The sequence below is a fragment of the Canis lupus genome, chromosome 17, assembly GCF_011100685.1.
Source record: "Canis lupus familiaris isolate Mischka breed German Shepherd chromosome 17, alternate assembly UU_Cfam_GSD_1.0, whole genome shotgun sequence".
Taxonomy (NCBI): domain Eukaryota; kingdom Metazoa; phylum Chordata; class Mammalia; order Carnivora; family Canidae; genus Canis; species Canis lupus.
In genome coordinates this window covers 62,214,533-62,228,784 of record NC_049238.1, presented here as the reverse complement: position 1 = coordinate 62,228,784, position 14,252 = coordinate 62,214,533, and the positions used below count along the sequence as shown (strand labels likewise).

Here is a 14,252-nt window from a genome sequence, read left to right as displayed (position 1 = left end):
GGCCTCTTGCAGAATGTGTCTAACACCAGCTAAGTTGATAACCCCCTCTGGAGATATTGGATATTGATCTTCTAAACAAGCCTCCTCCAAATAAACCTACATTGCTGGGGAAAACATAAGCTATCCCTAATGAACGGGACATTCTCTCTCACTATTCCTCCTAATAGACTCAGGTAACTCTAGCTATATTTGGGGACTTCTCCTTTATTCATTTCCCAGTTTAATCCCTATGATAATTGGAGTCAACTGTCTGTGGTTAGTCTACCTCAGGACAGGGACTTTAAGGAATATTCCTAAACAGCTGCCACAACTCCTTTTGTTTCAAGTAAATTCCCTGTCTTCTTTGGCTTGACATGGACTGCATATTTCCACTTGTTGGTAGGAAAAAAAAAAAAATGTCTTTTCATCTGTCCAAGTTGATGAACTTTAGAACCAGGATATATTTTTCTCTGCCCTCTGGGCTTTTTTATCTGCCTCCAGCCTTCCTGAGGGCAGGTCACCTCTTCTGTCCCCCTTTCCCCTCCCCTGTTTCAGCACCACCGTAGGTACAGCCTGAAACTGGCTCCCATACCATCCTTGGATCCTCTAGTGTCATTGGCTCCTCCTCCTCCTCTTTTCACCATCAAGGAACAAAGAGCACCCCCTTGGACTTATAGTGCCCACCTCATATTTCCTCACCAGTGTGCCATGTAAAAATTGACAGTGGGGTACAAATTGATTGACTTTTAAGTGGACCCAGGTGAAATATATTCAGTATTTAAGCTAAGTTAAGTTTGTTGGTTTAATTAAGATAAGTATGTCTTTAGAGTTATCAGCATTATTCTTCCCTGGTTTGCTAAAGGTCAAACAAGTTTGTGTTTTCTCCATTGCAATTTGTCAGCAAAAAGATACTTAAAATGATCATTAATTTTGTCTGTCTCAAAGTTTTCATGGGTAATTGTTAGGATAGCTTTCAAAGTCTTTGGTAACCCAAAACTTTAAAGTTTTGATTGGATGATAAATTGGATTGAATTTGTTGGGCATCTAGGTCTTTTCCAAATAGGATGGAGTGCCAAAACATTGATTACTGAATGTAAGTTTGTGCTTTTGGCTTCTTATTGCAGAGAAGCAAAAAATACTTGGGTCTGTTGGTAAATGTACTTTGTGCTTTCTTAAAAGATTGTATTATAAAAAAAAATTTTTTTAATTATAAAACGTATTTATAAATTTCAGATCTAAAAGAATTCTGTTGTAACAGTTCTCAGTTACTAAATCTTCACTGGAGACTAAGGTTTCTAAGAGTTAAAATTCTGCTAAATATAATTAAGACTAATAGGGGAAAGGTGGCTTAGGTCAAAATCTGAATGAATAAAATATTTAGAAGAGAAATCTTTGGAAAGGAATTTTATGCACTGTCAGGACTAAGGTTGAAATGAATGGATTTTGGGGATCCCTGGGTGGCTCAGCGGTTTAGCGCCTGCCTTCGGCCCACATCAGGCTCCCTGCGTGGAGCCTGCTTTTCCCTTTGCCTGTCTCTCTCTCTCTCTGTCTCTAATGAATAAATAAAATCTTTTTTAAAAATGGATTTTAACAGTACACTGGTGTAAGATTGAAATTCTGCTTTTCCCTCTGTTAAAAAGACAAAATTTTCTTGGATTGTTGGTCTGCTCTGCATAACAAAATGTAAGCAAAGTGGGGTTTATTTCTCTTTTGTCTGCTGGATAAACGAAAGTTTATAACCAATCTTTGTTTTTATCAGATCTTTGATTATTTAACATAATTAAAACTTCTAATATTAAAGGAGCTCACTTTTGCTAACAACTATATAACCCTACATATTTATCTTTGGAATCTGTTATTGCCACCTTAGTTGAATAAATAATTAAATTTTAAATTTTGTAATAATCTGTAATCCTACTTAGGCTCCCTGCTGTTTATAACTTTCTGAGGTTTTTAACTTGTCCAAGATTTAAATTGTAAATGAAATCTTTTTTACCAATTAGGTTTGTTCTTTTCTTATTTTAAGTTGCTCTGGAACCATCGTCAAACAAATAATAAGCTATAGGTTATGTTTGGGTAAATATTCTATTATTCTAGAGATTAAATACAATCCCTAAAATTCTAATTTGTTTTGGTATAAGGCTATCACTTGATATTCTGATTTTTAAAAAAAGATTTTATTTATTTATTCATAAGAGACACAAAGAGTAGAGAGAGAGAAAGAGACAGGCAGAGGGAGAAACAGGCTCCATGCAGAGAGCCCGATGTGGGACTCGATCCCAGTATCACACCCTGGGTTGAAGGCAGACGCTTAACTGCTGAGCCACTCTGACATCCCTGATATTCTGATTATTAAGATTTTATGTGTCACAGAAATAACTGGATTTTCTTGCCTGCTATATTATTAGCTCACATCAGATCTTTAACCATGTCCATTTTTGAGTCTTTGTCATTTATAGTTATTATTGCTCTTGCAAAACAAGTTTCATCTTCAAAAAGTTTCATAAAAAAATTTTTTTTAAAAATACAGGATTTGGATACCTTTAAAATCATAAAACTAAAATGAGTAAGTAAATTTCCAGAACTAACTAAAAGCTGCATTCAAGTCAAACTAGAATTAGTAACATAGGACTATATAAACTAAAGAAAATAATTACAGTTTTTGTGACTGTTGTTTGAAACATTGCTGGCTGGTTCTTTCATGTTTGCTCTCCCAGACTAAGGAAATTTTCTCTTAAGATATCTATGATATACAAAAGTATAATAGACAATGTCATTTTATTTTGTAGAACTGTTATCCATTTGAGCTATTTAAGTGTTTAGTAATAATAATAATAATAATAATAATAATGCTATTCTGAGAGTCATTTAAGGCCTTAATTGTGTAGCAGGTGCTATTATATAAAATGGCATTAGATGTTTTAACCCCTGCACAAGTGGAACATGTGCCATTAACAAATTGAAATTTGGGTATGTATTCCAGGGTATCACAAAATATAAAAGGATCGTTAAAAAACATAAACTCAAATTGGTGCTTTAAACATGCCTTCCTCTCCTTTAATAATTGGTTAAATTATTGGAAGAAGATTTTGGTTAACTATCAAAGATCTTTTATTGTGTTTCTTTTTCTTGTTATTTTAATAATGTTTTACTGTTTTCTCCCATATCTTTCCACCTGGTACAGAGACTCCTTCACTGCCATAACTTCAAGAGGACAGATGACCTTTCTGCTTATGGAGACTCTCATCTGTTAACTTTAGATACCACTGCCATAGCCTTTCCTAACTCATATTAAATTCTCAACAGACCAATCCTGACCCAGAGGCAGGAATATCTTTATGTCCCTATTCAGAAGGAGGGAGTTACAGAAGATGAGACATTCCACCTTCAATATCCTTAAAGATTTAAGGGTCAAAGTTGCTCATGGGGAGAAATAATGAGGGAAACAAAGGCAAGATAAATGTAGCTTAAAGTAAGTGTCCTTACACCTTGCAGCCCACTGATAGGTACCTATAACATGCAGAGTGTGAGCTTTCTCAAGGAACTTGTGGCTGTTTTAGTACCTTAATGTTTATGACTAAAAGTAACCTTATCTTAACAGCAGCTAGCCCCTTAAGGTCCTGAAAGCTTTGCTTTCTAATTCCAAATGCTATCCCTAACCCCCACTAATTAAAAAGTACATAATCAGTCATTCCTCACAATCCCAGTGCAACTCTTTCTGCCCATGGAACCTGTCCTTGTGTTACAATAAAATCACCTTTTTGCACCAAAAATGTCTCAAGAATTATTTCTTAGCTGTTAGCTCTCGAACCCAAAACTTCCAAATTTCATCATCAGTGATACTAGAAATAGCAATTTTAATGATGAGGGAAGAAATTTCTTTATAATAATTTTCTAAAAGAGCAGGCTAGAAGAACCAGAGATCACTATTTCAGGAAGTTTAAGAGATTGATGAGTGATGAAGTAGAAAAAAAAAAATAGAATGAAGAAAACATTGTTTCAAAGTTACACAGAGTGGTCAAAGTAATGTGCCATGATGCCATGTCAGCTGAGATGTGGCTTTGATTCAAAGAACAGCACTTCAATGAGAAGAGACCTTAATTTGCACTAGGATTTTGAAGAAAGAGTTGTTCAAAAGCCAAAGATAATCAATGAAACCATTATGTATTGACTGTAAACATACCTCCAGTCAAGGGAGGCCAGAGCTGACATTAGAGGTGCAGAGGATTAACAACAAAAAGGGTGCTCTGAATAGAAGATATTATTCAGGGTAATTTTGGATTCAGAGAGTGAAGGTAGCATGCCTGCTTCTCCATGGGCAAACTATGCTGTCTTCAGTAAGTTACGTACGTCTTCTAAATTATAGTTCCATTGTCTGCAGAATAGAATTGTTCTGCTCATCTGTAAGCATCACATGAGATATTGCCTATGAAGCACTGAGCATAGCACCACACACATGGCTGGACCTAAAAAAGTGGTAGCTACTCCTCTCACTCCTCTTACTACTATTCTAATTAATATGATTATTTCCCATGTTTTGGTGTCTTAATAGGCATCATTCTATTCTGCCTAGCAAGATTTCCTAGTCACAGAGGAGAACTGATATTATAGAAGCCTTGTTGTTCTATTTTCTTTGTTGAACTCGAGGCTAGAGGTGGATATTTCTGAAGATAAAGATGGCAGAAGAATGAAGATTAGGTGTGTCTCATTCTCTCTCATTTACGAAATTCATTCTGTGTCCAAACTATTGCACTGAGTAATAGGGTGGATTTAGAGAGATTTGGAAATCACCCTTATCTTCAAAGATGGTCTTATAAAATTACCGTTTACAAGGCCCAAGGAACATGTCCTCCACCAATTTCAACACGAGGCAGACAGAGACTATTCCAGGAGAGACTATTCTCTGTGAAACCAAAGTGTGAATGTCTGGAAGTCAAGTCTAAACAATGCAAATGAGCCAAGGAGGAGAAGGGAACAGTAGTTGTAGAGGAGGAGAGACCTATATTCATAGCTACAGCATGCAACAGCAAGACATAAAGATGTGCAAAGTAAGAGGGATTGGAAAATGAAAAGCTTATAGAATTAGAGGGATGTTAATATGAAAACAATGCAAAAGAGCTGGTAATAGGGGCACCTGCGTGGCTCAGTTGGATAAGCATCTGCCTTCAGCTCAAACCATGATCTCAGGGTCCTGGGATCAAGCCCCATATCAGGATCCCTCCTCAATGGGGATCCTACTTCTCCTTCACCTCCCCACTTGAATTAATAATTTTAAATTTGTAGGAGTTCAGAGAAAGAAATGATTCTTAATGACTAAAAAAAAAATAAATTTGTTTTTATGAAAATTTTAAGTAATGAAAATTATAGTGGGATTGATATTAGTGGTGGCTGTATGTCCATGGTTCAGTGAATTCAAGCAAGGCAAGGATTGTATAAACTAAATTTATGTTAACCTGAATATTTTTCATTATTTATTGTAACATTAAGACTTTGTTTCCCCCTCAAATATATCTACTAAAACTCTTCATTAAAAGCATAATAGGGATGCCTGGGTGACTCAGAGGTTTGGTGCCTGCTTTTGGCCCAGGGTGTGGTCCTAGAGTCCTGGGATCAAGTCCCACATCTGTCTCCCTGCATGGAGCCTGCCTCTCCCTCTGCCTGTGCCTCTGCCAGTCTCTCTCTCTCTCACTCTCTCTCTCTGTCTCTCATGAATGAATAAATAAAGTCTTAAAAAAAAAAAAGCATAATAGTTCTTTAAAAGGAGTGATTTTAAAATACAATTCTGATGAAACTTTATAGTTATAATAATTGAATTAGATTTTTCCTGATACATAGAAGCCTAACTTAGCCTTCTTAAAATATATGAATATGGTTTAAAGAAAGGTTGAGGGTTTCTCTCCTTACCCCACCCTGAACCATGAAGTTCTGATCCTTTTTAAGACACCTGCAGAAATGTAAATTTGCATCAAGACACGGGCAGGAGGATGCAGGAGATTGAGCTAAGAGCACAGGGCAACATTTTTACCTTCTCCCTATTTCAGAGTCAGAATCTCATCCTTGCTGAAGTAGAATGGTCATGTAGCTCCACCCAGAAATAAAGAATACAGATTTCTTTTCCATAGACCTCTTTATTCATGGGCAGATATTTGCCAGGAAATAGGAAATGAGCGAGGAAAAAAAAAAAGCAACAACCACAAAAACTCTTTCTGATCTGCTAGTGTGGGCAATTAAGAAGTGACTTAATTATTCACAACTGCCAGGCTACAGAAACAACCCTATTATCTGTTGATGAATGAATGGATAAAGAAAATGTGGTATACATAGTGAATATTATTCAACTATAAAAAAGGAATCCTTCCATTTACAACAACAGGGATGTCTTGGAAGATATTACGTGGAGTGAAATAAGCCAGACACAGAAAAACAAACATGTAATTTCACTTCTATATGGAATCTAAAAAAAGTTAAATTCATAAAAGCAGAATAGAATGGTGGTTACAAGGGACTAAGGGATGGGAAAGAGGAAATGTCAGTAGAGGGTACAAACTTTCAATCATAAGACGAATAAGTCCCGAGGACCTAATGTATAGCATAGTGACGACAATTAATAATACTGTATCGTGTACTTGAAATTTACTAAAAGAGTCCATCTTATATGTACTCTCCCAGAATACACACACAGCAGTGTATATGTGATGTCATGGGTATGTTAATCAGCTTGATTCTGGTAAACATTTCATAATATATATCAAAGTCTCATGTTGTATAACTTAAATATATATGATTGTTGTCAATCATACTTCACTAAAGATGAGGAAAAAACCTTTCCATTGAGGATACCACACAGAACTGCTGTGGCCCTTCTGAAGCCTTTTTGAAGAGATTTTTAACTGGGAAAGTTTGAAAATAAAGATTTTTTTAGGGAAAATGTACACAAATGCAGTTGTGTGATAGATTCATAGTGGATTCCTCTGTTTGGGATTGTACCGTCAATCTTCTGAGGAAGTTAGAAGAGCAATCTAGTAGGAAGGCAAAAAAAATAAATAAATATTGATGTAATATTAGTAGTAAAGTGGTCTAGGAAGAAAAATAAAGCAGGGTGAGGTGAAGAGCTGGGGCACAGCTCTGTCTGAGCCTGGTGGTCCAAGGTGGGGTATATGGAGTGTTTAACACTGAAATATGTTCAATGAAAAGCTGATAGTATTTAACTTGACCTTTTTGGGTCTATTTATAGAAACTGCCTCTGAGGCATTTATAGAAAATGCCTCTGAGTCTTATCTACTGTTCCCTGGGTAATCAGACTGGATTTAAAAAAAAAAAAAAACAACAACAAAAACAAAAAAACCAGGAAGTTCCCATAGGATAGATATATAAATGGGGAAGAATCATTTTTTTATTTGATAAGAAAATATTGAGTCCTACCCTATATGTATGTCTGGGGACATTAAATCAGATAGGACCCAATTCCCTCTCCTGTAAGTCTAGTAGGTTAAGATGAACACATCTCCCAGCAGAACATGCACATGGGTCGGACACAAGGGCTAGCCGCGAGAATCTCCGAGAATATTAATCACTGCCCTTTGGAGCCACACATACTATTCCACCCCTTCTCCCTGCTGTGGAGAGGATGCCTGCTGCATCAGCCATCTGTCCCACATAGCCAACTTGCTAATTGTGCATCAGCAACCATCAGCAGGGAGGAGATGCTTACACCAGTGACAAGGAATGACATCTGATTGTGACATTTTCCCCAGCTAGCTTCTGTCTAAAAACCTGGCCTAGATTCTCCTTTGTTGTCAAGCACTGAGTCTCATGGGAAGAGTTGTTAATCTGGGTGCCCCACTGCCTATACCTCTTTAAGGGATGCCACCAGTTAGCTATCAAACCTCTGCCCCATTTCCATTCTATTGGAAAGATACACTGTTTGAACTTTGAAGAATAGTCAAAGAATTGAAAGTACAGACTGTCAGGGGTAGAAACAGCCCTTGGTGGGATGCCTAGGTGGCTTAGTGGTTGAGCATCTGCCTCTGGCTCAGGTGAGACCCCAGGGTCCTGGGATGGAGTTCCGCATCAGGCTCCCCGCAGGGAGCCTGCTTCTCCCTCTGCCTTTCATTAGCTATGCATTCATATACAACATATGTATAATGTATTTTAAGATAAAAAATTATATGTATTTTACTTGTATATTTATTTCTTAAATTTGGAAATATTATAAGGTCTATCTACATGTATTAGCCTCTCTTGTGAATAATTTTGGCATAGATATTTTCCTGAGAGAAAACATTATTAAAAACTATCCTAGGGCAGCCCAGGTGGCTCAGCAGTTTAGCGCTGCCTTCAGCCCAGGGTGTGATCCTGGAGACCGGGATCAAGTCCCACATCGGGGTCCCTGCAGGGAGCCTGCTTTTCCCTCTGCCTGTGTCTCTGCCTCTCTCTCTCTCTCTCTCTCTCTCTCTCTCCTCTCTGTGTTTCTCATGAATAAATAAATAAAATCTTAAAAAGAAAAACAAACTATCCTATACAGGGAAGTGGGTTTAGGATTTGACTCAGTAGATTTTTCTATTCCAGAAAAACTGGGAAAACAAACTCATGCAAGAGCCCAGGAGGGCAGCAACTTAGGACGTCCAAGGATACTGTTCTCCATTTCCCAGGGGTTTGTTTCCATGTTCTGGACTTGCCATTCTCTTTAAATAATTCCCAATAAATCCTCTATAAGTAGTGTAGAGAGACTATGAGTCAGGAAATCTGGATTATTTTACATGGAAAATGATACATCAAGATTTTTATAACAGTAAAAAACAAAACACAGTAGAACTTTTGATTAGCTTTAATTTCAGGAAAATGTCCTGAAACTGAATATTTTGTGATTTTCTAACCCATCATTTTTAGAGATGAGAGTGCCAGCGCTGTGAGCAGACCACCTGGTGCTGGCACTTGAAGGGGCCCTTACTCACAAAGCAGCCCAAGTTGTGATATGATAGTTGGACAAGCTAGAATCAGAGCCCTGCAGCTACACAGGACAGGCAAGGAAGGAACCAGGTAAATTAATGCTACTGGGCAGTTGTCTTAGAGTGTCCTTTAAATGCTCTACAAAAATGAACTTATTTTTGCAGAGAAAAATAATCTTTAATAGACACAAATAATATAGCATCTATCACCTGCCTCCTTGAAACCTTACAACAGCTCCCTTTGGCAGAGTAGTATCTCCAGCAACACCATACCTCAACAATGGTCGCAGCACCCATCAGGCACTCATGCCCTTCGGTCTCACTGTGAACTCTCTCCATTCAGCAGCTCACTCCCTCACAGAGGCCCCATCCGTCCTCTCACAAAGTCCCTGGCTGTGCTCCTGCCTCTGCCTGGAGAAGCCTTCCCTTGCTGCTCTGTAATTAACTCCTACTCAACCTTGAGATTGATCTGTACTTTCTCAGAGAAGTCATTTCTGATCTCCCTGACCAGGTAAAATGGGTATACTGCAGGATGTCAGAGCACCCAGCACTCTTCATAGCAGTGCACCTTTACATTTATTTATTGGTTTTTTTATTGTTTATTTTCCCTCTCTGCTGTAAACTCCGACACTGCATGGAGTGTTGCATGCAATGTTGGAGTTTGTTCACCTGGAACAAAACAGGTGTTCAGTAACTATTTATTAGATGAACGAATGAAAATCAGACACAAGAGTTACTTCTAGGCCTTTCATACTGGCCACGCTCATGAAGGATTCTCAGGTCCTGGCCACTGGCTTCTCAGTCTCTTGACGTCTGTGTAAGGGGAGGACAGTCTGGCACCACATGTTGGGGTTCACTGGGAGGCACTCCTAGGTGCACAGCTCGGGTGCCTTGAAAGCCTGGATCCCATTGGCTGCTTCTCCTCACATAGTCTTTCCTACATAAACACCTGGCACACACGCAGGGCTTTTTTCCAAAGCTTCTGTAGTTACAGAAGGATATTTCTGTTCTGCTCCACCTTACACCTCCAAACTGCTCTGTGAGGATCAGGGACTTTGATTTATTTGCTTTCAACATGATGCTAACTTTCTGGTATCTAGGTGGTAGTTATACAGATGTGTTTGTTGAAGGATAAACTTACAATTCGTGTACTTTTCTGCGTGTTATATTTCAATATAAAACTTTTTAAAATATTTACACAGACTTCAACAGCAACTCGTATAATAATGAGAAACAGAGTGAGACAGAAACCAAAATAAATATAGGAGAGAAAAAGAAAGAGAAAAAGAAAGAGAAATATATATCATAAAGGGCAATAAAGGGATGGTTAAATAAATCACTAGCCATATAACAGAAAGGTCAGAAAGCAAACTATTTTAGAAGTATGTTATGAGTTATGGAATAGATTCCGTACAATGCTTTCTGACACATCAGTGCTGGTTGGGCTGGGCTTTTGGGATGCCATTCATTCTCTGTATGCATGGGGCCACGAGAGCTAGACAAAGATCTAATCCAAACTCAGCATGGCCATCCTGGAAAGAGTGTAGAATTTGAAGTCAAAAAATAACTTCATTTTTATCTATAAATGTCATGCAGTTGACCCTTGAACAACATGGATTTGAATGGTACAGGTCCAATTATATGTGGGTTTTTTTTTTTCAGTAAGTACAGTATTATAAGCGTATTTTCTCTCTCTTAACGATTTTCTTAATATCACTTTCTTATCTTTATCTCACGTTATTATAAGAATATAGTATAGAATACACATAACATACAAAATATGTGTTAATTAGTTATTTATGTTATCAGTAAGGCTTCTGGTCAACAGTAGGCTATTAGTAGTTACCTTTCTGGGGAGTCAAAAGTGTGAATTTTAGAGTGTGGGAAGGATCGGCACCCCTAACCTCCGCATTGTTCAAATATCAACTGTAATATTCAAATGTTTAGATAGCTCGTGCTACTTACCCAGTTTTTAATTAATACATATAAAAGCATTGTATGCCCACATTCATTGCTGAAGGAGCAGCATATAGACTTCCAACATTGCAGGAGCCACTTGGTGGTGAGATCATGGTGCCCAGCTGACTATGCTGCAGTGGGTTTGGTTGGAGGGATGGAATGTGATTTGGGGGAACCACAGGTGACTTAGATTTTCAAAGGCAGCATAGTAGCCCACATGACTCTCTGCAAGTGTTCCAGGGCAACCTGAAAGAGGTTGCTTAGAAACAAACCCAAGGTGGGGGAGGGGTGTAAAAAAAAAAAAGAAGAAACAAACCCAAGGTCCCCAGTTCTTGTTAGAATGTTCATTTACATATTCCACAAACATGCTGCCTCCTCGGCTCATGCACCAGGGCTTGTGGGGCTGCTTTGAACAGCATGTACGCCTTACCTCTCTTTTTTTGACTGTGTGGGTTTACAGTCTTTAGTTATAAAAAATCCACCCCAAACCCGGAGGTTAGCAAAGAAATGCAAGCAAATGAGGAAGGGTGTCTGGCCCAGACCCAAATGTTTATGCCAAGAGGCTTGCCTTCCTCTTGGCAACGTCTCCCTCTCCCTGGCTGACATGGGGAATTTCTACCTGCCTCAGGGGAGTCCTCACCATTTCCTTCAGGTCTTTACTCTGGAGCTTCAGGAGGGCAAACTCACCAGATGAGAAGATGGAACCCGCAGAGCCACTCCCACAGAAGCAGGGGTATCATCATGAGACTCCTGAACAGATCTGATTTCACAGACCCTTCAATATCCAGGAGGCTGAACTCTGAGTTCACTTACAGCAATCATACTACCGTGTGGGCCTCACACTCATCAGAGGGCAGGAAAGACGCATCTTCTGACCCCAAAGTCTCCAGCTAACTTGCATGGATACGTTTATTAGTGGCATTCTAGAGTGCTCAGGGACCCCAGGCCGCGATCGTACCAGCTCGGTCTGCTTGTTCATGTCCTTGCAGACCTTTCCCCTTGTTGTGAAGCAAGAGGAAAAGAGGAAGAATTTCTGATAGAAAAGTATAAATATGGACCAAATAGACAGGACATCACTATGAATTGCATTCAGAGCTTTATTCTTGCCAAAGTGTGGGGGGCACACCAATTCTGGCAGGCTGCCTTGATAAAGAAGCAAAGTACACAGTGAAGCAATGAGAGTCTACATCACTGGGAATACAGGGAGGGGGCCAGAGGCTGGTGAACGTTCCAAAAGATATAGCAGGTCTGTTCTGTACTTAACAGCAGCAGTCATCCTCACAATCACAGCATGCAGGACCTCGGGACCTCATGGGGATAATTCCCAAACAGCAGCACCCAGAGCCGCAGCACCCAGTGCTGCAGCATCCAGAGCTGCAGCACCCAGAATCTTCACAGCAGCCAGATGATCCTGAGTTGCAGTCCTGGGGCGGTTGGATCCAACGTCTCAGGGGACTCACCCCAAAGGTCCGGGGAGCCAGGCAGCAGTAGCTGGTGGAACAGGGTGCAGAGCATGGATCAGGGACACAGCATGAGGTGGTCGAGCCACTTGCAGGAGCCTGAGCATAGTAGGTCTGGCCGGGAGAAGGTCTCTGGACATAGCATGTCTGGGTCTGGCAAGGGGCTGGGTACTTCACGTAAGTCATCTGGCACGGAGCTGGGTACTTCATGTATGTCTGACAAGGAGCTGGGCATTTCATGTAGGTTGTCTGGGATGGAGCTGGGCACTTCACGTATGTCTGGCAAGGAGCTGCATATTTCACATAGGTCTGAGTCTGGCATGGCATTTGACATTTCACGTAGGTTTGAGCTGGGCGTGGAGCTGGGCATTTCACGTAGGTTTGAGCTGGGCGTGGAGCTGGGCATTTCACACAAGTTTGAGTCTGGGATGGAGCTGGGCATTTCACAGGGGTACATTTGGTACTCTGCTCACCTCCCAATCCCAAACCTTTCACACAAGATGGAGGGAACTGTGGCTGCTTCTGCTGGTCACACATCTTTCTGTGGCTTTGTAAAATCTGAAAAGAAAGGTCTCATCAGAAAAAAAGAAAAGGAAAAAAGAAAGAAGAGAAGAGAAGAGAAGAAGAAAAGAAAAGAAAAGAAAGAAGGAAAGAAAAGAAAAGAAAAGGAAAGAAAGAAAGAAAGAAAAGAAAAGAAAGAAGAAAAGAAAAGAAAGAAAGAAAAGAAAAGAAAAGAAAAGAAAAGAAGAAAAGAAAAGAAAAGAAAAGAAAAGAAAAGAAAAGAAAAGAAAAGAAAAGAAAAGAAAAGAAAAGAAAAGGTCTCATCAGGACTAGGAAGTTTTCCAGGGAAACCCCCAGCACCTCTTTTAAATAGAATGATCTGTAAACTGGAGCCTTTTTGAGAAGGTCACAGCACTCAGACCTGACATAGGGTAGACTCAGAGCCAGGGATCTTGCTTGGCTCTTGTGCCTGCGCCTGACTGTATGTCTCAGTTTCCACAGTGGAAAATGAAGGGCTAGAAAGAATGATATGTTTCTACCCAATTCTCCAAGCCTCCTCTCTTCTTACTTTGGTGCCTAGTTGCAGATTCTCCTTGAGAAATTGTTTTCCAGCTGATATCCCTCACTGCTCATTTTCTCAAGATCAGCTTCCCTATTTCCTCCTGCCAGACCAGACAGTACCCAGGGAAGGCAAGTTCTTGTCAGTGAATCCTGAGCCACACAGAGCATGACAGGTCTGCAGTTTGAGTGAGTTTCCACCATTTGCTCTTCAGGTCAGCTAGATTATCATTTCACCCCATAAATAGACTCATGAAAGAAATGCAGTCTAGGGAAGAGAGGACAGCAGTTCTCTGAAGAGCCCTTCTCACACAAGGCCAACAGCTCCACACTCTGCCTCTCCCCCTCAGACTCCAGCTCTGCTCCACTCCTTCAGCGGCCACTCTCATGTATAGGCCTGACCACCCTCATCCCATCCCAGTATCACCTCTCCTTCCTGCTGTGTTCCTATCTCAGACATAGACTTACCCTCTTCACTGACAGAAGCAAGACGGGGAGAATCCAGGGATCTGAGGAGCTAGCCATTGGGGAGGCCTTTTATAGGGTGGCAATGAGGCAATTTAATGGCATCCCAATGAAGCAGGAAGGTTCACAAGGATTGGGGCTGGCACTGCATTGGTGAGATTCCTCCCCAGTATGCCTGGCTCTTCACTCAGAGGCAGGGCATGTCTCTGTTTGACATTGAATTTTCCAGAACACCAGATAAATGATTCCTTTGGCCTTCTTCCTGGAACAAGTCCATCTTCTTTTTCTAGAAGTTATGAGAGATGAGATGCCTATGAGATCTATGTCTACAAAGCTGTTTCTAGGTCACTCAAGTCTTCAAGGACTTGTCCAAAATGTATTT

General features: G+C 40.0%; 2 protein-coding genes across 2 annotated transcripts in view; both read right to left on the bottom strand.

Moving 5' to 3' along the window:
• Nucleotides 1-11,110, bottom strand: part of LOC100686380 (keratinocyte proline rich protein) — a 30,818-nt gene extending 19,708 nt beyond the window's left edge. The window contains exon 1 of the mRNA XM_038562289.1: nt 10,893-11,110. The gene's annotated coding sequence lies outside the window, so the exon portion shown is untranslated. The remainder of the gene's footprint in view (nt 1-10,892) is intronic.
• An 849-nt stretch (nt 11,111-11,959) lies between these two features.
• On the bottom strand, nt 11,960-13,938 carry C17H1orf68 (chromosome 17 C1orf68 homolog). Its single transcript, XM_038560622.1, has 2 exons — nt 13,874-13,938; nt 11,960-12,904 (listed from the first exon to the last, which is right to left on the bottom strand). Exons 1-2 carry the CDS (start codon nt 13,928-13,930, stop codon nt 12,146-12,148), a joined length of 816 nt encoding a protein of 271 aa, XP_038416550.1. The 5' UTR covers nt 13,931-13,938; the 3' UTR covers nt 11,960-12,145.
• Between the last annotated feature and the right edge of the window lie 314 nt (nt 13,939-14,252).